The sequence below is a fragment of the Gymnogyps californianus genome, chromosome 7 (genome assembly GCF_018139145.2).
Source record: "Gymnogyps californianus isolate 813 chromosome 7, ASM1813914v2, whole genome shotgun sequence".
NCBI lineage: Eukaryota > Metazoa > Chordata > Aves > Accipitriformes > Cathartidae > Gymnogyps > Gymnogyps californianus.
In genome coordinates this window covers 36,695,144-36,719,042 of record NC_059477.1, presented here as the reverse complement: position 1 = coordinate 36,719,042, position 23,899 = coordinate 36,695,144, and the positions used below count along the sequence as shown (strand labels likewise).

Sequence of the window (23,899 nt, the reverse complement as noted above, 5' to 3'; positions counted from 1 at the left end):
CAGAGAGGTTATAACTTGAGAAAGATATCCACTGTATGAAAAAGGGCTTGGTGTATTATGAGTGTTTGCTTAAAACTTTAAAACAAATATTTGTATCTATGGGTGTGGATAACTATGAAATTTCCTGCACATGTACCAAAGACATTGCAACCAAACCTGGAAGAACAACTGAAGTTAGGAAGTGTTATACTTTTATACATTGCATTGATACCAAGACCAGGAAGCAACATTGCTAAAGATCTTGAAAGGAAATTCCATACAAGCTGTCCTTGATCACAGTAATGGGGTCAAAATTCATGACCAAATGGAAAACAATTTGAGACATTTTTACTGTGATACCAAAGTTCTGCCATGGCTTATAAGGCAGAATGTAAAAAGCATTACGTCTCTTTAATCAGTTTTGTGTCATAAGCAGAATCTTTGTATGAAGTCTTTAAATGGAATATGTATAGAAAATGAAAAGAAAAGCGTTCTTCATTTATATTTATGTACACTTATAGCAAATAATTACAGGCAGTTTTTTGTGTGGCCTAGATCTATGTCAAAATAGCAGCATTTCACTTGGGCGAATAAATTGGTTTTGTTTGGTTTTTTTCCCTGAATACTGCTTTTCATTTCTCTAACTTCTGTCTTGAAAGAAGTCTGTGAAGGACAAAATTAGGCTGTAGTGATTTTCTTTTTGGGAGAGCTCACTAGCATGTGATTAGGTAATATGAAAGCTTAAATGGCAGAAGTGATGTACATAGACTTAAGAGGATAGCAGGGAAATGCATTTAGGAGAGAGCCTTCTATATTACTCTCTGTCTCTATGCTACCCCTCAACAGTGTGTCTTGGATCTAGTAGTGATCTTTGAATCCAGAAAGCTTTGACAGTAAAACAGCTTATAAAGTAGGATTCTTTCTGGTTGTCTAAACTGTTATTTACCTTCTGTTACTCAACCGGGAAGAAAGGCGTGAAATTTCTGCTCTGTATTGACATTGTCTATTTTTTGAAGTAAAACTTAAGAATGAATAGGTTTTTCATGTATTTTAAGAAGCAGACTATTCATGCAATACCTGCACTGAAGCTTTGCAGAAGCCCATGTACCTGGCAAATGACAAAAATTGTGTTTTTAGGAATCACATCTTCTCAGCCGTGTTTTCTTGTTCAGTATAAATGTTTTCCAAGTCATCAGCACTGTGTTATGGTGTTCAGAGTGCTCTGTTCTTTGAGAGCTTCCCACAACTGTCCTGTCTCAAGACACATGCATACTCCTATGCAATGTCTTTTGCACGTGTGCCAAGCTGTGTATTTTTTGTGCAACTATTGAACGTAAACTTAACACAATGATCATGTAATAATTATTTCTGAATAGTCTTACATTTGCAGGCAATTTTTCACTGTCGCTATTTTTTTTTATACAGCTTTTCATGCAGATTGAGGCACTGTTTCCAAGAAGATTTGGAACTTGGAGTGAATATGCCAAAAAATACTGTGATGCTCGTGTCAGGTATTATTGTACTTGTACATTTATTTTCCTATGAGTGTCTTTGATTTTCTTGTCATGTGAAGTGAGAGAATCAGTAAGTAGTACCTCTATTGCTATATCATACCATCTTGCTTGGAAACTCAGGGTCCGATACCATTTCCTCCATCAAAGAGGATTGGGAAAAGGATTAAATTGACAGAGACTTTATTTGAGGACAAAATTGGAAGCTATTAAAGTTTGAAATAAAGCTTAAGTGCCAGCATTCTGTTAAGTAAAAGGATTTACAAATTTACTGTCATTAGTATGTAGTGTATAGGTTTTACCTTTAGAGCTGGAGTTTCAGCTACAGCTGAAACTTAGGAGTTTCTGACTCTCAGTCTTATGCTCATATCAGGTAATAATTTACATCTCTCTTTATTATGGGATTCAGTCTTTTTGCTGTCCCACCATACTTGAGTGGAAAATGTCCAGTACTTGTCTCCTATATTTGACAGCTTGAGTGAGTAAAAGTAAAGGTATAAAACTCCCAAAAGCACAGTAGTGTGTTTGTAATTCTGTTTGAGGGATCGAATATAGGCATTGTAAGTTCTTGTCCACCACCTTGCCTCCAATTTCTTAGGTAACATTGCTCATTACACATTTTTCCACACATGTGCCTAATGAATTTTAACCTATTTTTATCCCTTGCATCTTTCATGAACTTTCATGTTTCATGTGCTTTAAGTTATTAACTTAAGGAGGATTCATTTCCCTATGACTTGCTTCCCTCAGCTTTAGTTCAACGATCGGTTTCTCTAGCTATATTCTAAGAGGGGATAGAAGCAGCTCTGATTTAAAATGCTTAGTTTTACCCATCTGAATCTATGTTACAATCTGGAATGAAAGAAGTTATAAGAAGGGAAGAACGTTTAAAAAATTTCTTAGCTAAAAAATTTCTTATCTACAACTTTGCATATATTCAAAACAATAGATTTTGTCAGCTAAATTGGCTAGAATTTAGATTTAATTTTTACAGTAATAATTACATGGTTTCATTTTCGTATAACTTGTTTTTCTCCCTCCATCATATGCATTTTATCAGCATTTAACTTCAAATAACATGGAAGAGTGCTGTCTAATTTTCAGACAGAGAAATGCTATTTTTTCCATGGTGTTTTGACTGAATGCATCTGTAATTTTCACACCACAAGTGTGCGTGGGTACAGCATGGTTAGCTACTCAATCATAGATGATTATCTTATTTTTGGAATACCATAAATGTAATAAAAAATCAAGTTCAGGGTTTGGCAAGCTTTCAATAAATAACTTTGTCTTCATGACTTGGCTGAAACAAAACATCCTGTGGTAATAACCTCGATAGAATTATTTTATGCAGCCCTTTCTATGAAAATGTTGTGGTTTTTTTTACTTAGGTGTTCATAGACACCTGTTTCTAAAGATGAGGTCCAAAGTATTTCTGTGAGGTTTTTGCCTACCATTTCTTTTATATCCCCAATGCTCAAGCTGGAGGGAGGAAACCTTTCTAAGGACCGCCATATAAATAGACCAAAGAAGGGATATGAGCAAAAGATGTTGCTGTCTTCCACCTACGCAGGATTTTTAGTGCGTTATTGCAATATTTCACCAGTGTAGAAGTGAGTCCCTCAGCCCCTTTCCCGAATGATTATAGGCAGCCAACTGGAACACTGTTGATAAGCTCACTAAGGCTTAAGATTCTCTAAATTATGTTGGGTTTTGTTTTTTTTTTTTTTTTTAAATTACCAGTAAAATTACATGCTTGCAACATACTCTCCTGGCCTTGGAAAATACTACTTGGGCTTTTCTCCAAAGGCAGCAAATTCTGTCATGCTCATTATTTTGTTACCTCTTGGCAATGTTGACAGAGAAGAGCTGCTGTTCCTGCTGCAACACTTCCTTAAAAACAATAAAGCAAAGAAAGAACAAGGAAGACTAAGTTAATAAATTCTTTCTCTTTTCAGCCTTTAGCTTTTTAACCTTAAACCTACTTCCTCTATTTAACCTTGCTCATTAAATAGTATTACATTTAAAGATGGTACCATAAGCTTTAAATCCTGTCTCTGACTGTAACTAGGAGGGAATTCTCAGGGAGGGAGACAAAGGAATATTAATGGTGCTATTTGCAGCTTTCATGATAGCTTCCCTGTTAGTTGTTCCCCTCTATAAGATAATAAAGAGCATTGTCATGGTGCTATATTCTTCTCATTAGTCCATTGAAACAAGAGTTATAAAATTATACCTGAAACTTCTGCTTCCTGTAGAAAGGGAAATGTAGCTGGGATGAGCTAGAGGACTGTACGCATCTGATGGATGGTAATGCCTGCAGGCAGCGGTATCTGCTGGGAACTTGAAACAGCTCTGACTTTAGTGTTGGAAGGAATTGGACAGAAAGCAATCATCTCTCTGGCATAAACAGGAACACCAAGTGTTGTTATTCAGCACACTTTCATATCTAATAGTGTGTTTTAAAATTAATTATGTACTGAAGGTTTCTATTGAATTTGGAAGAGCTAGTTTTTACCTTCAGTGTTGATTTTTCATTTTCAGGTTTTTTGGTAAAAGAACTCAATGGGACTGTAGAGGAGCTTCAAATTTAGAAGAACTACACCAACTTTTAAGTGAAATAATGATCAGAAGACTGAAGAATGATGTTCTAACTCAGTTGCCTCCCAAAGTTAGGCAACGTATTCCATTTGACCTCCCACAAGCTGCAGCTAAGGTAAATTTTCCACTTTTGCTAAAAACACAGTTGTTAGTAAATAGTAATATCTATGTATTCATATGTATTTATATGTATGCATGTGTGTTATATGTAGTTACAAAGAATGTGTGAACATATAGCATAGCATCTCTGTTATTCTTTTTAAAATAAAACATGAAGAACATGAATATAGCAATTTCTTGGCCCCAGGTAATGATAAAATTTGCTCTAATTTTAGTATGATAATCTTCCTTTCTGTCTTCGTTTCCCTTAGATTTTGAATCCTACAGTTACTTTTAGTCAAATTTGATAGAGTTCTCAAAAGTACTCAGTTCCTAAACATTTCATACTTGAAATGTACATGTTGAGATAGAACATGCTTTGTACTATATATCTAACCACTGATCTCTTCTGCCAATTAGAATTTGAATACCACTTTTGCAGAGTGGGAGAAATTAATGAGAAATCTGAATTCAGATGCCACTGAAAGCCACTTTTCTCAAGTCATGAATCTAATCACACGCATGTATAAAGAAACAGCCATCGCCAAGGTAAGTGTGGAAGTCTTTTATTAATATATTTAAAATGCCCAGTGTGTTTTTTAACTTAATAAAATTAGTTGTATTGGCCTGAATGCTAGATGAGGTTGGTTGGTTGGTTTTATAATTGTGACATGGAGAAACAATCTCTTCTTCCCTGTATATTTATGGAATAGACTGAACCCCATTATAATGACCTGAGCTAAGTGTTAAAACTGATAATGATTAGATATCCGCCAGGCTGGCTGAGACTGTCCAGGTGTAGTCTCCCAACAGCACTAAATGCGTCTCACAGACTTAGGGATATACTGAAGGTGGGTGCTTCAGGGATGTACCTGTGCATCGGCAGCTGCTGCAGCTGACCCAGGATGGTGCTGATGCAGCCCTTACGCAGACTGCATTCTGTCAGTACTGGTTCTCCCAATGGCTAAATGTGGAAGAACAATCCCCTCTGGCTGGTCTCTTTCTGTTTTATCAAATGGGACCTCATGTTCTGTATTTCCTCCTATAGTACTGTAGCTTAAGATGTAAGGAAAAACAAGTTAATGACCAAAATCTTTTACATGCCTACTTTTTACCCTGCTATCAGACTTCATTATGCTAACCTATTTTTAGAAAAAGATAGGGGAAAAAAAATGTTCTGTAGGCTGCTGGAGCAGTAAGAGTTGAGAATCTGACCAACTCCATCAAATTTTTTTCCTCCCTGTCTTAAAAATATCACTGTGATTCTGTTGCTATTTCTTCCCCACTTTACTAGTATCTCCCCTCTGGTAATCCATTTTCAAACAGGAAGGTGAAAGACAAAAAGGAGAGGAAAAAAGAAATCAGAGGACTGCTGCAGTGGGTATTGCATTAACCACTGATCACTGATAAATTTTATTATTAACTGTCATCATTACTCTATTAGTTTTTGTAAAAGATATTGAAAATTATATTTGACACAAAAGAATTCTATGAAAGTTTAAATAGAGCAATATTTTATGATTATGGTATCATGAAAGTATCAAAATTATTCTTTCAGTTTTGATATATGGCTTTATGTGGGTGCAGATACAGAAGTTCTGATTAAACAATACCTTGCCCGTTTGAAATATGTTTGGGTAGAAATCAGTTTTGTTTTTTTTAAATATGGCTTAAAACATCATATAATGATGTTGTAACTTAAGGAATTTTATCTATCTCTTAATCTGGAAGAAGTGCCATGTAATTATGTGGTCTTTTCAGGATAAATGGGTTTTTTTCTCAGAAGGAATGAGATAGGTTTCTCTAAGACATAAACTCGTGGTATTTTTTTAAACAAAATTAATTTGAATAATTTTATACTTAACAATGTTAGTGTTTGAAGTCTTAAATGGATAACAAAAAGTATGGAAATTTACCTTTTTGTATTACAAGAAATTGAAAGACATTAAAATAAAAACTGTCTTTTTGAACATTTTGTATGTCTAACTGATGAAAACGCACTCTCTTACTCCAGGCAGGAGCAGTAAAGGACTATATCAAAATGATGCTTGAAAATGACAAACTGAAGTTTCTAGTTTTTGCTCATCACTTAAGCATGCTTCAAGCCTGTACAGAGGCAGTTATAGAAAATAAGGTAATGATTTAACAAATGTGCACACAAATTTAACTCCAGATTTTACAAAGACATATGAGCTGTAGAATTCGGTAGAACTACCTATATGTACAGGAATTTATGGATTTTAAGTATATACAGATCAGTACCACTGGATTAAAAGGGATCGTGTGGTTTTGAAGAAGTGTTTTGTATTTAAGGATTATGTAAACACTCGTATCTGGTATGATACTTTATTATTATTGAATCAATGTTGTAGGCAGTTGTTTCCCAAGTTTTTCTACCAATGTCCTTCCATCTTTTTTTTTTTTTTTTTTTTTTTTTTTCCCCCAGAATACTATCATCTCACCGGAATGTTTAATTCAAAGCAGTAAAAATGTTTGCCAACAACTTTCATATTATTTTGATCATGGACTCTCAACCATTGCTAGGGAACAGTGGCTAACTTTGCTATTTTATATTGTTATTATTTCGCAAATGCTTGGAATTTTAATAAATCATGTCAGGGAAATTACAGATTCTTCTGCAGAGTATTCCATTTTAAGATCCCATGTTCGTTCTGTCTTCTTTCGTAAACAGGGAATACTAAGTCTACGCTTCTCTAGATAGAGGCTTAATTGTAAATCAAAGGGCAAAAGAGTACTGATGCATCCCTTTCCACCTGACAGAACAGATGTTTTCCTATTTTCATTGGGAGACAGAGGATGATTGGGTCCAAAAATGGACACTGATAATGTCATTTTGTCTGTTATGATATGTGATAGGTTCGCTACATACGAATAGATGGAAGTGTTCCTTCTGCAGAAAGAATACATCTTGTTAATCAGTTTCAGAAGGATCCTGATACCCGGGTTGCTATTTTGAGTATTCAGGCAGCTGGTCAGGTAGGACAAAAAAGAAAATATGTGAAATAAGAAACTTGACGAATATAGGTACTAAAGTCATTGGTGACTGAAGTGATTTACTGAAGGCAATTTGTCTTCATGCAATATGTCTTTCGTAGACTCATGTATTCATTTTTTTGCACTAATCATGTTAACTGTTTTAAGCCTCTGTTGAAATTACTTGGGCAAAATCAAGATAAGCAGCAGCGTCTCATTCTTGAATAATTAGTAAAAACTCCATTTCGCTAAAAGTACCAGACTAATAAGAAATAAATGTTACTTCCATAACGAAGAGCAGTGTGCATTCTTTGCACAATATTGAAGTATTTTTTGAATCTTACTTATGTCTATCTGAGGCCCAAGGAAAAAATCAGTGCGAAAAGCCTGTCTGCTGTTGAGGTGGTCCCTCTTACTTCCATATAAAAATGTCCTGTACAACCTTAGCTTTCTTTTACTTCAGATATTCAGTTGTTTTTGTGTGGAATCTTTTTTTCTAAAATGCATCTACTTATTTTGTTTAGGGTTTAACTTTCACTGCTGCTACTCACGTTGTGTTTGCTGAATTATATTGGGATCCAGGCCATATTAAGCAAGCAGAAGACAGAGCACACCGAATTGGGCAGTGCAGTTCTGTGAATATTCACTTCCTTATTGCAAAAGGAACAATGGATACTCTTATGTGGGCAATGCTGAACCGCAAGGTATGTGTGGAATAGAACTGAATAATCAAGAACTCGCTATGGATAGGATAGCACTTAAGCATATGTGCCAAATAATATTCTTGCTTATCTGGAGCACTTTCCTACTATAAGACAAATTGATACACCTAGAACTGCTAATCATTAAAATGTCCATATCTGTTCCAAATTAGTCTTTTCTAGCTTTTTGCTCTCCGTTTAAGATCCAAAGATAAATAAGGTGACTCTTTGCCGAGATGAATGGGATGGTTCACATCTACAGGAGATCGTTGTTTTATCTTCCTTCTAGCTTTTTATTGCTCTGGTTGTTCAATTTACAATTTTAAGGTTTTTTGCACAGTGATTACAACTAGAGTTTGTTGGCTTTGGTTTTTTTTTTTTAATTGGGTGAATGTTGTGCCTTACTAAACTTCATTTCTGAGGCAGAAGCATTCTCAAATAATTCTTCATCAGACCCAAGATTACAGTAATCTTATCTTCTGTTGCCATTTTCCTCAAGTATTATCCCATCCTTGTTAGGAGGAGTAATTCTGTCCTGCTTTCTTTCCTTACTTGGAAGATCTTAGAGAGTTCACAGGACTAATAAAAATAATTTGCCTGGTTTGCTTTTGTGACCTTTTTGTAGCCTTTGATACCATTTATTAGTGTCTTGTTTTGATAACTGAGGTGTGTTTGTATTCTGTCAGCTCTTGTTTTCTGACATTTCCAGAAGTGTCAACATAGAAAGAATTGCCTTTTAAACTCTAGTTGTCAGAATTGCTTGAGATTGTGGTTACACAGGGTTTCTTCTGATGCAAATGCCGACTTATGGTTGTTGTTCCTGCATTTGGCTACCCCGGTGTTGTAAGGTGCAATTGTTTGTGTCCATACAGTTAGTAGAGAAACTGATAACCATTTTTTTTGCCAATATATTCATCTCCTGCTGAAAAGTAGTCACAGCTTAAAGAATCTAGGTATTGCAAACTGTATTTGACATTCAGTTGGGGAATGAAACTCTGTATTCTAATTCCGGTAGGTACCTCTGAAAAAAATCTCAGTCAGTCCAGTACATTAAGAGTCTCCTTAAACATGGCACAGATGGGTCTCAGTAATTCACCAACAATTTACCGTACAGGAGTTCTGTCACTAAACTGCTTCTTTCAATTAATTCTGCCTTTGTTTGTTTTCACATGCCAAGCAAAATGTGTAAACACTGTAAGAGATGTACACAATGTATATATTCTCTTTTAACTTCAATAAATACTGACATTTTGTATGCACCTTTTCACAAGTCGTAATGTGTTAAATATGCTACTTGTTATTCTTGCAGAAGTGGCTGGTAGAAGAGGAATAGTTTTAATCACTTCAGTTATTTTGAATTACTACAGAGTTTCTTACTTTGCAAATGCTGAATTAAGTTTGCAAGAGAAGCAAATTGCGTGAATATAGGTAAATAAATTTGTTCCAACATATGAATTCCTTGGAAACTTTATGCAAGTCTTCTTTCTGCAGGCCAAAGTTACAGGCAGCACCTTGAATGGCAAGAAAGAGAAAATGCAGGCTGAAGAAGGTGATAAGGAGAAATGGGATTTTTTGAGTTTTGCTGAGACCTGGACCCCAAATGAAAGTCTAGAAGATCCCAAAAATGAACTTTTATTTACACATGTAAGACTCAAAACTTATGTTTTTCTGTTTTCTTTCATTTAAAAAAATGAACCATTATTCACTTAAGCTTTCTGTGCACTGCAGACTTTACTAATGGAGAAACACTAAATAAGTGGGGAAAAAGTAATGTAAATTCCGTTTTAAAAATCAGGTGAAGTTGGGGAAAGTGCTCTGCTGGGTATAAATGTCATCTACTGGCTTCCACTGGGTCCTTATGTTATGTTTAGGTGACTGACCCACCCTCAGAGTCAGATAAGATCAAGTAATTTCTGTTTAAATTACAGCTTTATTAGCTGTCCTGAATTTAATTGGCTATTATTTTTAAAACAATGTTTAAAAGCCTTGCCTTGTAATAGGCATCATCAAAAAAGGCACATAGCATACACATAGTTCTGTGTATTTGTTTTTTGATAATGCTATTTCAGAATTTTCATGAGAGTATTGAAAATACTTTTTACAAAACAGAAGAGGAATATTGAATTGCTCTTTCTGCTAGATGTTTGTTCTTAAAGGAAGACACCTTTTGTTTCCATCTCCAAACTAAAAATAGCTTTTTGTATTAGAGAGTAATATTAAATGGAGAAAAATCATAATTTTAACAGCTTCTGAAGCAGTAGTTGTAAGTGGAGTTTACATATTTCTTTCCTCTTTCCTAGTTTGAAAAGGAAAGACAGCATGACATACGTTCTTTCTTTTCCCCAAAATCTTCCACTGAGAAGAAACGCAAAATATTTTCTGGTAATGAATCACTACACAATGATTCGGAATCTTCTGAAGTCACCAAAGAAGAGGATGCAGAGAAGAGTAATGAAAACCTGGATTCAACAAGAATAAGTGATGTGGATACAATTTGTCATGAAAGTACCTGTGAACGTGAAGCTAAAAGAGCGAGAATCATAAGTGGATCTACTCCAGTCAATTCCAGTAAGAAAAAGAAAAAATCTTTGACTGGAAAAAAGGCCTCTCTGTTTGCAGAAAAAAACAATGAAGTCTTTCCTTGTGGCTTAAATACTTCAAGCAAAAGTACGGCTTTAAATAAAGTTTGGCACTGTAGTGTTTGCACTTATAGTAATAATGAATTGCTCCCTTACTGTGAAATGTGCAATTGCTCTCAAAGCGGTAACGGTAAGTAACATGTGCTGCGGACAAAAATACACATTTTCCATTGCGGTTGTGATTAGTTTCAGAAAATACAGTATTTTTGAATATATGAATATACACAAATCCAGGCAAAATATGAAGAATGGTATCTTTACGTGAACAGATACCTGTTAATTGATCCTTCTTAATTTTGCTTTCCCCAAGGATCTCTTACATGATTCTAATTTGAAACAAATGGAAAATTCAGATAAATGTTAACAGGATATAAATTCAGTGAGGAAGAATATATGCTCAGTTTTCTTTACAGCAAAGGTAGCTTTCCTTTTCCTTGAGGTTTATGGTTATTCTGAATGAAATTAAATGACAAACTTTTCTTCTACCTGTCAAAACTAAATGATGTGGTATAGATGTTTTATTGGGTATTGTATATTTGCCGTGAGAGACATTACCTGGAAAATATGGCATTTCTTGCTCCAACAGGTCAGAGTAGGTGTCTTTTATTAAATGTATTTAGTCTATCTGGAAACGTAATAAAACATTTTTGTAAATCTATCCCCATATTTACCATTTCAATTGCAAAGGAAGGAGTAAGGTTCTTTTTCTTTCTTTTTTCTATTTTATTTAAGTCTCTGTGCTTGTTCAAGTAAGGACAACTTCTGCATTTCACAGGTATAGATCAATGCCTGGAAAACTGCTTTGTTTATGGTATACAATAACTGTATATGATATAGAATTCCTAACTGCATTATTTATTGCATATATTTTGACATTAAGCTGAGAGCATGAAATTGCATAAATGGAAAACTGTGTTCCGTGTGTTTATTCTCCTAATATTAAAGGTAGCTCTAGTTTCCTAAGTGGTTGCACCATTAGAGAATAAAATGCAGTTTCTTTGTATTTCAGTTACATAGTCCTGTCTCCAGATGTGTATTGATTAGGTTCCTGTTTGTACGGGTAGCATAAATAATTGCTTTTCTTGTTTCTTCATCTGTAGTTGAGAGAAATTGTGAAGCTCCCACGAGCCAAACTGAGGAATATGTGTCAAAGGACTCCAGAAGAAATGAAGAGAGAGCAGAGTGCAATGCTGAAGATAGTGAAGATTTTGGAGAAATGGTGACCCAGCAATCTGTTGAAATCAGTGAACAGGAAACTGTTAAAATTGAAAATGAAGAAAGTGAAAAAAAGTGTGGAGAAGGTGAAGCGGGACTCCTATGAAAGAAAGATTATATCTCGTTGCAAAACTGTATTAAATGCCTCTGGCATGAAAAATAACTTTTAAATAAAAACCTACATATTTGAAAGATAGAAGTACATACACTAGCACATGACTTTCTCGTTTTAGCCTGGGATGTTTATTGAATTTTGATGATGGATAAACCCAGCCTTTCCATACAGCTCCTGAAGCAATACAGAGTTTTTGGCTGACTTAAGAACTTTGTCAAACTAGCAGCTGTGAACCTGTATAGTTTTATTGAAACTTATGATGGCATTTACTTGTGTTCAGGACAGCCACAGGCAAAACAGATGATAGGTAATTCAGGAGAAACAGAAAAATAAAATACACAAATATCTTCATAGCTTGCTGCTTGAGCTGTGTATCTTACTGTGTTGTTCTGGAATTAGATACATGTATAATTTTTTTTTTTTTTTGATGTGTGAGTAGACTGAATGAAATGAAGGAAAAAACTTTTTAATGTCAACATTTTTTGTCTTTATAGGAGATGTAGATAAATCAGACACGTTTGAAATATATGACGGGCTTATGTTTTGTGCAAGCAGGAATACTGATAGAATTCACCTCTATACAAAGGTAAACCTGAAATATACATATTTATTATCATTTTGAAATTACAAAGTAAAATGTTGTCCTATGAAATGTGTATGTATACTTTCATTTGTTATACTTTATATAAAAAGACCAGTATTTTTGTATTAGCTGAAATGTACAAAAATTAGGTAATTTATCATTCTAGTTCTTTTTCTCAGTGGAATTAAGTAATAATTCCCTAGATACATAATTTCACGTGTTTCTCTTAGCTTACAAAACGGGGCTAATACTTTAGATGTATGCTCAAATCATGTTAGAAATGCAAGTGATAGTTGTTTAAGATTCCTTTTTTTAATTATAGTGTCTTATCACAAAATATTTTTAATAGAAGAACATTCAGAATTAAAATAAAAATGACAGTGAATCCTGACAGACTAAGTAAATAAAATATTGTCACCACATTTTCAGAAAGCTAGACATTGGTGCTGTGTATAAGTGGGTAACTTTCTGAAAAAAACACGTTATCATTACTCTGCAATGGTAATGGGAGTACAGAAACTAGCAATTGGTAATTTTCCAGGTCATTTTTCAAGGGGGAGTCAGGACTTTCCAATTCCTTTTTTTAAGAGATAGAAAAGTTCACTGAGAAGACTTCTTCAAAGCTACTGAATGAGTCAGTGTATTCAGGTGCAACTGGAAAGCATCACAAATAACCGAGGGCAAGTCTTTGAGATAATACATTTTTATTAGGCTAACTGATACAGCTGGGAAAAAGTCAAAAAGAGTGTCCTCTTGTATCTGAAAACTCGTTTAATATACTTAAAATGTACGCTGCTTCCTAGCTTCACACATTTTATTCAAAGACAAAGATGCATTTTGGATGGTATTTGGGGAACTGTATATTGGTCTGGGTTGTTTTGGGCTTGGATTAGAATTTCATTATGTGAGATACTGCACAAAATCTTTCTGCTGAACGATGAGACACCAGGGAACTCTAGTTTGATTCCTTCTCTCAAATATTTGTGAATCATCAATAAGTTCCTGGTTCATATGTACCCACTGGGATAACTTGTTCCTTAAAAATTAAGTGGAGGAGAACTTGTTCAGACATTAAAAAAAAAAAGTTAAGTATAATAAACAATGCGCTATCTAAGATTCTGATTTTAAATTGTAATGAAGTGACATTCTCCAGTCTACAATCATTCATTTCCCTTGGAAATTCAGTCAAGAGGATTATAATTTCAGTTTCTTAATTTAAGGCAGTTTGTGTGTCTGAACTATTTGCAAAGAAAAAATTCAGATATATTCAAAGTTAAAATTTTCACTCTGTTTACTTTTAGGTATATTAATGTGAATCATATTTCTTGCATCTGTGCTATTGTCATAGATCTGTGGCTTATTGTTTGTTTCTGGAAAAATCTTTACCCTGAGGGACTAAATTTAGTAGGAAGGGAGGATAATTCACTTGAAACAGAAATTTTTTTTCTAGGTTGTGCTACATTGCATCTGTAAACAAAACTGTTTGCTTGTCTAGGATGGTGAACCACTGAATCATAATTTCATTCCGTTGGACATACAGCTGGATAACTGGGAGGATTTACCAGAGACTTTCCAGCATAAACGAAATCGTTCATTGGTAAGAACAAATTCTACTGGCACAGTAATATAATATTTAATAGGGAGGGCTTTGACTTATTTTTTTTTAAATAAATGCAGAACACTTCCACGCCTTGGGATCTAGGCACAGTTTCATCAATGCAAGCAGGCCTTATAAATGTTGATGTGAATAGTAATTATGCAGTCTGTTACTTTGGCAAATTATCGTGCCTCCTGTTAACATTTCGGTAGATGGAATCAACCAGGCATCATTTAATTTCTCATTTACAGGATTAGTAACTAACATTCATCAGTCAACCTTTAAAATGCTATTTTGTTATGAATTAAATGAGGCACATTATGAATAACAATTGCTAGATTGTGTCAGAGCTGCAATTGTGAGCAGGCCTCCACTCTCACTCCTTCCTTTGGTCTTCTAACAATTTCCAAAGCAGTGTAGCGCACAGCTCCACTGAGACATGTGGCTTCAGTTAATTCAGTAATAAAGATCACATTCGTAATGATGTTTGAGGAGAACATTAACACTGTAAACCCAAGTACTCAAGTAAGGAAATACAGAATTTAAATTGGATGTGCAATATTATCTGCTTAACATAGTTTTCTTAACTGTTTTCTCCATTTAAAGAGAAATGTAATTTGGAAAATCAGATTCTATCATGTAGGAACTAAACTGACTCTTTTTGGTAGGTTCTCCAGCAAGGTTGGAACTTAAATTCGTAAGACATACCTGACTGATTCAACCAACAGTTTTGTGAAGTAGCTAATGAGTGGGTAACACAAATGTTGCCAAAGGATTTCAAAGCTATTTGCTAGACTGAAAAGACAAATTAAGAATCCCATGTTTGTGGGCGGGGGATGGCACTGCCTTACGGAACTTCCTGACCCTCAGCCTTTTCCTCTAGATTAGAAGATCCATATTAGTAAGTGCTCCCAAAAAGAATGAAGGAAATACCTTCTTGTTCTCTGTTTCCGTTATATCCTGTCATTTCATGGACTTCTTTCTTGTTGCTCTGACTCTGAGGAAGTGAGACTCATCTGTACACTGTTACATTTGCCATGTAACAATACTCCAAGGAGAAAAAGAAAATCATTGCCAAGTCATAATCTTGAAGTAAGGAAGTTTTTTTTCCTGGATAAAGCTGAAGTCACAATTAAGTCCCTACTGCACAATGTATTTATTCTTCCCATAGTCCATGTTCAGAAACAGTGTGATACTGACTGCTATAAGTAGTCAGTGAGGAAAAGGGTGGAAAAACGGAATGGGGGGAAAAAAAAAAACGCAACCCAAGCCACTTGTTCAGTTGTCGTATTGTTACTCTCATTTATTTTCTGTTGTAGAGATGAGGGTGGGATGAAATATTTTTTTCCCCTACACACATCCTAAAGCAAGCAGCCATGTTATAAATTCTAAATTTCTATGTAGGAAGTTTTTCCTTCACTTCCTCACTGTCCTGTGGTTATAGTTATTAAGGAAATCAATTAATCATACCAGTCCAGTCAGTTTACAGCATCAAAGTTTTGGGGTTTTTTTTGTGGCTTCCCAGCCTGTAAAAAAAATATTAGATTCAATACCAGAAATTAAGTTCTTTTGAGCCTCTTTATTTTATTATACTTTCAAATTCTAAATGCAAAATAAGGAAAGGTGATCAATATTATGCTGTGTTCTCAATTTCCTTTCTGGAATACTTTGTTAAACAGTTCATCAGTTTTTCCTCAGGATCCTGTGGTTATGTCAATTTGAGATTACTGTGAAAGATGATGAATTGCAGGTTAAACGGCTCAAAACTGTTGCCCTTTGAATATTTTGATGGTAAAGCATGTCTCTACTTGCTAGTCAGATCTTTGTGTGCTGTGCTGAAATGCTCCAGGGCAGTATTGCCATAAAAACAAATGCGTAATTAAGGTAATTTGGTGATCTGATTTCTCATGTCATTAGTTGCGAATTTACTATAATAATTTTTATTATGTATGTTTTTCTGACACTGTATTATTGTAAAGGAATATAATAACCTCGAAGCAAGTACATCAGTGATTCTGTTAAAATTCTACAAGTTGGAAAACTTTTGTGAGAAATGGACTAATACCTAGTTGAATTGAACAGCTCTTCCAGTTACCTGTAGCTAAGCCTTCCACACTGACATTAGGTGCTGTACACTACAGATTGTTAATCCAGTGTTAAGCATGTATCAGAAGGTTAGAGGAAAGAAGAAAGGTTGTCCGTAAACCCAATTATAAATGCCGTTCAAGTAACGGGAGTGAACTTTCCTTTTCTGAGAGGCCTGCTGCAAGAGGGAGAATGGCCACCGTAAGAAGAAAACTCTTTTGCGTGTCTGGTTTTGCCATCAGCAAGGTCTTGCTTACACAAGAAGGGTTTACCTGAGGCTTTATCAAGAAACCTTTCTCCTATCGCTACACCTTAGATTAGTAAAGGCCATTTCTGGCCGCCTTTTCTACCTTCTGGATCAACACACCTGTCGTAGCAAAACCGTTATTTTAGACAATGCCAAAGCTGTTGGAGTTCTTCAGCAGGTGAGGGTCGGGGGTTACAGCTTGTATGAAAAATGACTTGAAGGGACTGTTTCTGATAATACCAGCTGATTTCATCCAGTTTTGAATGTATTAATTCATAGCACTCTCTCACTGTAATTAAATAGTTCTGTGTAATGCCTGTCATGCTGCTGACAATAGCATTCTCTACCAGATACTGAGGTTTGTGAAAGAATGGAGTCATCTAACAGCAATGAAACAGAAGATTGTCAGAAAAAGTGGTCAGATATTTTGTAGTCCTATTCATGCTGCAGAGCAGTTATCTAAAAAGCAGTCAGCGGTCAGCAGCACAAAAAGGTATGTAGCTTTTAATTTTTCTTCCTCTTACTAATTGCTGCAGGAAATTTGATATATTTAATGTAACTTTCAGTGGAATGATGCTGAGACTGTAAACTGGTTGTTCGATGGTTGCTTGTCGCATAGTGACAAACGTAGGCAACCGAGCACAACAGTAAATCTGTTGGAATGGAAGCGTCTGATTCCCTGTCCAGCACTGTGCTGCATTCAGCAGCTGTTCTGGCTTCGCTGTGCTGCATATTTAAACATCTGGAACTTGCTGGAGATTTTTGAGGAAAAATCATGACCTCAGGGACTCAAAAGAAAAGTAAGGTCAAAGAAGCTTGTTGTTTTCCCCACCTGGAAGCAGGAATAAATCATTAGTTGCCATGCTTTATTCATAATTCACAGCCTACTCCGACCCTTTCTGATACTCATTTTTATTTAAGCAGTTCTGTTCTCTGTGGATGACATTTCTCAAAACTATTGTTTTCCTTGCTGGGCCTCACTGAAAAGGGCTAGTGTTTAATCCTTGTTAAAATCTAAATTTACCTTTTTTCCACTTCCTTTCCTTTTTCTCATATGCTATCTTCCCTGACAGACATTTGGAGCTTCAGGGTTGTCATTGCTCTCCACAAAACTTCTCATGCTTACAGGTTAACTCACGAAGGTGCCTCTGCAAACAATCTAAAACCTTTTTATTCCTCTCAGTCCCTACTGTTAAATTCTCCAGGGTGACTGTTTTGGCTGTAGGTAAGAATTCAAGTAAATAAATAGAGTTTGTAATTCCAATAATATATGGAGAAGCAGCAGGTAGTAAGTGTTTCTTAACCTGTTGCCTGCTTGTTTCCTTCCATGAAAGTATGAAAGATCTAACTGTGAACCATGTTGGAAAATCTACTGTAACCTACAGTGGTCTTCTAAGGTACTATACAGGATTTGGCATATGCATAGTACAGAGAGGTATACTTAGCAGAAGTTGTCTGAGTAGTGGTTTTTGGAAGAATGATCAGGGTAAAGGGATCTTAAGAGTTTTACTTAAGAGCAGTGATGTTTTGTATGTTTTCACATTAAAATAAAGAAGTGAGTTCAAACGTAACCAACAGAGCTTGTAAAGCTTCCTGTATTAGCTAGAATATCAGTGAGACTTCACCTAACTGAACCAAAATGGCTTTCAGATTTCATCATCAGGCAGTACCAAATTGCTTTGGTTTCCATATTGTTATATACAAACCAACTTATCTGTTCGGTTAGAGCTGAATCTGGTTTTAGAAAAAGATAGGTAATATGGAAGTATTATGGTGAAGTATGTTTTCCCAACCTTTATTCATTTCTCATCCGGGAAATGAGGGATGTTTTAAGAGAATATGCCGTACCAATCTTGCTGCAGCCAAGAGTGAATATTCTTTGAGGGAGATTGTTCCCTTTGTAATATATTGACAGAATTTTGAATTATTTTAGGTACGTGACCAAGGAGGATGTAGCAGCAGCCTCACTTAGCAAAGCTAGCTGCAGCGGGGGCAGCGTTCGCCTCATCTCGAAAGAAAGTGGGGTTTGTCTGAGGAATGAAAATGCTTCTATTGAACAATCGGGTCATTCCACAAAGTAAGTTTATTAATGCAATAAGGTGATTAAGCTGTTTCTCTCCAGATTTTTTTAAGGTAGCAAAACTATTTGCTATGAGTGTTTACCTTGCTGAAGTACACTGTTTAGATAAGAAACTTGCTGTAGTGCTAATGAGCTATGTTTTAATCTTATAACAATTTAGATTACATGTGTTGTGTGCTGATATAGCTGCTAACTAACTGAGTCTAATTAAAATGAAACAAGAAAACAGTTACATGATTTGATTAAGGAAAAAAGAATGTTAGCTCAGGCCTGCTTGTGAGGTCAACAGCAGATTGGGAACACCAAATTTTCTTCTACCCTGCCTTAAAATTTAGAAAAAGGGAGAAAAGAACATAAAAATTCTAGACAGAAAATGCCCTTTTAAAAAATTTTATTAAACAAGCAGTGTGTATCCTGCCTGGAGGTAAGCCTTGGTTAGAGTAGGAAACTGCTAGGTAGCTGTGAAAGTTGCATAGAGAAACCAGGGTGTTTCCTTTGACTTTTTCCTTCTGTTAGAGGGGGCTGAAACATTTTACATTTATATGTGTACCTGTGTCCTGGTTTCGGCTGGGATAGTTAATTTTCTTGCTATTAGCGGGTACAGTGCTGTGGTTTGGATTTAGTGTGAGAATACTGTTGATAACACACTGATGTTTTAGTTGTTGCTAAGTAGCGCTTATCCCAAGTTAAGGACTTTTCAGTTTCCCGTGCTCTGCCAGCAAGCAGGTGTGCAAGAAGCTGGGAGGGAGCACAGCCAGGACAGCTGACCTGAACTAGCCAAAGGGATATTCCATACCATAGAATGTCATGCCCAGTATGTAAAGCTGGGAGGAGTTGCCTGGGAGGGGTGGATCGCTGCTCAGGCATCGGTCAGTGGGTGGTGAGCAATTGCATTGTGCATCACTGGGTTTTTTTCTTTTTTTTTCCCTCTCCTTTTTTTTGTTATATTCCTTTTCATTACAATTATTACTATTAGTGTTACATTTCATTAGTATTATTGTTAGTATTATATTTTACTTTAGTTATTAAACCGTTCTTATCTCAACCCACGAGTTTTACCTTCTTTCCCGATTCTCCTCCCCATCCCACTGGGAGCAGGGGGGGAGTGAAGGAGCGGCTGCGTGGTGCTTAGCTGCTGGCTGGGGTTAAACCATGACAACATGCCTGATAAAAGCCACCATTTCTTTATAAATACAGCATTATTTCAGCTAATTCTTCAGTGTACATGTGTAAATGTAGTAAGAAAGGTGTGCAAAAGAAAAATCTGTCTGTTATATTGTCAAATTTTGTTTAAATGGAAACATAAACCAAGTAGATGATTGCACTGTGCAGGTATCAACCTGAGCAAGGTAAGATATTATTTCAACTGAAATTGGTATTTCAGAGCATAAAAGATACCTAATGGAAATATACATTGCATAAAGACCTACTGAATTGTTTGCTGAATACCTCCTTTATTAACAACTGTACTTTGTTCTCTGCAAACAGGTTGCTTTCGGAAAATGGAAAAGGCCCGTCAGCTCTTCATTCAGAGCAGACTGAAGCTGAAGGCTCCTCCCTATCCAAAGGCTATTTGCAAGCCTTGGACAGCCAAGGGAACCCACTCTGTCTCAGCTGTCAACAGCCAACAGCTCAGCTTGAGGCAGGCTGCCAGGCCCGTGCTTGGGACACGCGATTCTGCTCTCATGCCTGCCAGGATGACTTCTCGATTCGCTCTAGTCAGAGCTACCTTAGGACTAAAGTGTTTGAAATTGAACACGGTGTTTGCCAGTTTTGTAATCAAAACGCCCAGGAGCTTTATCTCAGCGTCAGAGATGCGCCCAAGAGTCAGCGTAAGAAACTTCTGGAGAGTTCATGGATGTCCCACCTTCCACTTGGGCAGGTAATAGTACTGGTTTTTAAGTAGTAACAGCTGATCTGTGTTTTCCTGTAGCAGAGAGTTCAGAGAAATCCAAAATGTTGTTCTTACAGGTTGAAGATCAAAGGTTAACCTAGCACCAGCAACAGAATAAGAAAAAACAAAATCTTAAACACAAAAGCCCCCAATGTCTTCTAACATATTTTTCATTGATGAAAGGCACAGGCTTCAGAATTCAGATTCCTTAGGGATCTGAGTATTGCAGCCCGATTTACTTGAAATGCACTTTGTTAACAAACTTTATGGTTATGAAACAATTTAAGAATGGATGTAGTCTAGTAGTATTAGGTTATTGCTACTTTGCAGAATGTTTGGTAGGAGCTTAACAAAAGCCAGTTGTCAGAGCTCCTCTTAGTATCACCTCAAAATGCAGTACAAACTACCACCATTCTTCTGCGGTTGTGATTGCTTCTTCACTGACTTGAAGGCAGTGGAGCAGGGCGGGAGAACATTCCTACATAAAGTGGTGTTTTTATTCAGAAACTAAAATGCTATTTCATTTTCTGCTTCAGAAGTTACTGGTTCTAAATTGTTTAAATAAATTCTGCAGACACCTATTGAAACTTGCAAAAGAAAAAGTAATTTACTGTCACTTGTCGTATGCATGAGATCAGCTCTGTTGCTTGCAGCTTTTTAAAATAAGGTGGTGCACATCTAAAAGACTGAGACGAGAAGTCTTGTGGAGCGGGGGTATCTTACAACCTGCTAAATCAATGCAACTCTCTGTTAGTCCTTAGTTTTTTGAAAGCTGACATATAGGGCTTTATCACCTAAGGTTGCCCAATGCTTACTATCACAATTACCACTGACTTGACCAAAAACTTAAATGACAAACACCTAGTTAGAGTCTTTAATTTTTGTGATGGGACTATAGCTGTTGCACTCTTTTTATTTGTGTATATTTAATATCAGCACTTGATGATAAAATGGCATTGAGGATAACTTACTGTACCAATTGAACCTTTCATTCTGTCTTTCCTTGATCCACTGTGATGTGCTTCAGCACGCTGCAGGCTAGGTGAAAATACGCCAGCTAAAATTACAGTTGTTTGCTTGTCCAGTGGGAGTAACAAAAAAATGCTAAGGCTTACTTTCTTTCTCTTGATGAAAACTATAAATAGCTACTTCCCTGAATTATTTTCTTGTTCTTATGGTAGAACATACATGTAGTTCAGAAGGAGTATCTAACGCTTCCAATGTCACGTCCTTTCTTTACTGCAGTTGAATGAAATTATAACAAACCCGACAGAAGGCCAGTTCTGGCAGGTAGACCATATCAAGCCTGTTTACAGTGGAGGAGGACAGTGCTCCCTGGAAAACCTTCAAACTCTGTGTACGATCTGCCACAGACAGGTCAGTACGGTATAGCCAGGAATCCTCGCCCTCTCACAGGGAAACGCTGTGGAATGTGCACCAGGGCGGTATTTACCACATCACAGAAGTATTTTGGGCGCAGGGACCCCTAGAGGTAACGTAGCCAGACCCCGGGCTCAGAGCAGGTTGCTCAGCACCACCCTGTGCAGTCCTGCGCCGTCTCACCCCGGTCAGCGCCTGCCTGCCCTCGGGGTGAAACCTCCTCCCGTGTCCCGTGGGAATGGCCCAGGCAGGGCTCTGGCAGTGCTGCCTTGTGCCCCTGGGGAGGGCCCGGCTCCTGTGCCTCCTGCCCCTCCTTTCAGCAGCAGAAGGCTGTAACGAGGTTCCTCCTCAGCCCTGTTGTCTCCAGCTGAACAACCCCTGTGCTCCCAGCCTCTCCATTCCCGTACAGCGAAGATGGAAAGGTAGCCATTAAACTGTTACAAGAGTTTCCTGAGGATCTGGGAAAATGTCACCTTAATAAACATTTGCATTTTATTATGTTGTCTGCTGCAAAATTAGACTGAAGTTTAACTGTGGGCTAATGCTTTCCATCAAGCACACTGTTGCCAGGTAACAGTCCTTACTGACCAGACCTGTCTTTCTCTTTTGCAGAGAACTGCAAAACAGGCGAAGGAAAGAAGCCAGATGAAGAGACGTTCTTTAGCTACAAAGTACGGCTGCGATATCACAAAATTTTTTGTGAAGATGTAAAATGCCAAATATATTCAGTTACATTATAACTCAGAAACCAGTAGAGTTACATAGTTTTCCTCATGCACTGATTTAAAACAAAAAATCTTTGTAGTCTATCATGCTGTTGGTAGAGGGAAGAAAATATGCAATTAAAACCAAGAAATCATTTACAACAATGACTGTCAGAGAGCCTTGGGTGAGTGCATCCAGAGTACTTGATCATGGGTACATTTTTATGACCCTGTGGTTTAAAGCTAAATTTGTGTGTAACCTTAATGCAAATTTGAAGCATTACTGTTTTCCTATTACAGTGGGGTTACAGCTGCAGGAACTTGAGGAAGTTCTGTTGAAGCTTCTGGTGGTCTTACAGGGTTCAGTTGTATTGGGGACATTATGGTCCAAGAAGATATCTTAGCTTAAATTCTTTTCTTTGTTCCCATATCAAAATTACTGGCTCTGATATCTATTGTGACAAAAATAGCATGCGAGTGATTTGTCTTGTCTAAAACTGTCTTAGTTCTGATCAGCTGTGAAAAGCCTACTGTTGGCACCGGGCCTGACTTACTTACAGGACTATGGCATTTAGAATTAATGTTTATTGAAATCTGGTTTTACTTAAAACCAGCTTGTATTAAAAACTTATTCATGATAAGGAACAATAAATATTACCAATTATCTCATCAAAGGTAGTTTCTGGGAAATGCTACAGTCACATTCTCCTTAACAAGGTTGCAGAGATGCTGGTTATTTTGGACTGTTTATGTGGCTTTCTTACAGTTACTTCAACTGAAATAAATACATTTGTCTCTTTCCTGGTGATTTTTTCTTATGCTTTATCTGTCTCTCCCCTGCCCCTTGAATGCTGTAAGGCAGCAGTAAGTTCATACAGCACATCCATACACTACACATCTTTTTCTGAAAATACATGACGGCAATTTCAAGTACATCTATCTAGTTAAAACAAGCTGAAAAGCTTTCTGGGTTATCCTTATGAGAAAAATCCTTAAGGTTTTAAACATTGGTTTTCTCAGTTCAAGATTTAAGACAAGGTAGTGGTGTGAGTGCACCATTTTCCACAGAGTGAAACTAACTGGACTCTTCCAGCCAAGACAGCTTTAGGCAACTGCCTGGAAAAAAGTGTTACATGATGTTTGTGCTCTCTGAGTATGATTAAAGGAATCATCTCTTCAGCAGCTGAACAGCCCAAGTAAGGACAGCCTGGTAACTGAGGGATTTTCAAGTTTGTACAGCCTTTACAAGAGGCCACATGTAATGGAAAATCTCCTGCAGACAGCAAGCACAGCAGGAGGGAGGAAACCAAGAGTATCAGGGAAGAAGCTTAAGTTAAAGATTACTTATTCAGTAATTAGCCCAGTGCAATTTCTTTAGAAGAAGCTAGACAGTTAAACAACAGCTAAAGTGGTCTTTGTCTTTCTCATCGCTTTTATCGGGGTAAAAAACAAGCAGCCTGGAGAACAAATTCTGT

At 36.6% G+C, this 23,899-nt stretch overlaps 1 protein-coding gene across 1 annotated transcript in view; it reads left to right on the top strand.

Annotated features, from left to right (window-relative positions):
* Positions 1-23,225, top strand: part of ZRANB3 (zinc finger RANBP2-type containing 3) — a 48,124-nt gene extending 24,899 nt beyond the window's left edge. Inside the window, exons 5-20 of the mRNA XM_050900375.1 lie at positions 1,405-1,490; positions 4,035-4,206; positions 4,611-4,739; positions 6,205-6,324; positions 7,068-7,187; positions 7,709-7,888; positions 9,377-9,529; positions 10,186-10,654; positions 11,625-11,825; positions 12,358-12,440; positions 13,933-14,034; positions 16,717-16,859; positions 18,300-18,443; positions 19,935-20,328; positions 21,586-21,717; positions 22,333-23,225. Coding sequence (XP_050756332.1) covers positions 1,405-1,490; positions 4,035-4,206; positions 4,611-4,739; positions 6,205-6,324; positions 7,068-7,187; positions 7,709-7,888; positions 9,377-9,529; positions 10,186-10,654; positions 11,625-11,825; positions 12,358-12,440; positions 13,933-14,034; positions 16,717-16,859; positions 18,300-18,443; positions 19,935-20,328; positions 21,586-21,717; positions 22,333-22,431 — 2,727 coding nt within the window. The 3' untranslated portion in view covers positions 22,432-23,225. The remainder of the gene's footprint in view (positions 1-1,404; positions 1,491-4,034; positions 4,207-4,610; positions 4,740-6,204; positions 6,325-7,067; positions 7,188-7,708; positions 7,889-9,376; positions 9,530-10,185; positions 10,655-11,624; positions 11,826-12,357; positions 12,441-13,932; positions 14,035-16,716; positions 16,860-18,299; positions 18,444-19,934; positions 20,329-21,585; positions 21,718-22,332) is intronic.
* Positions 23,226-23,899: the final 674 nt, after the last annotated feature.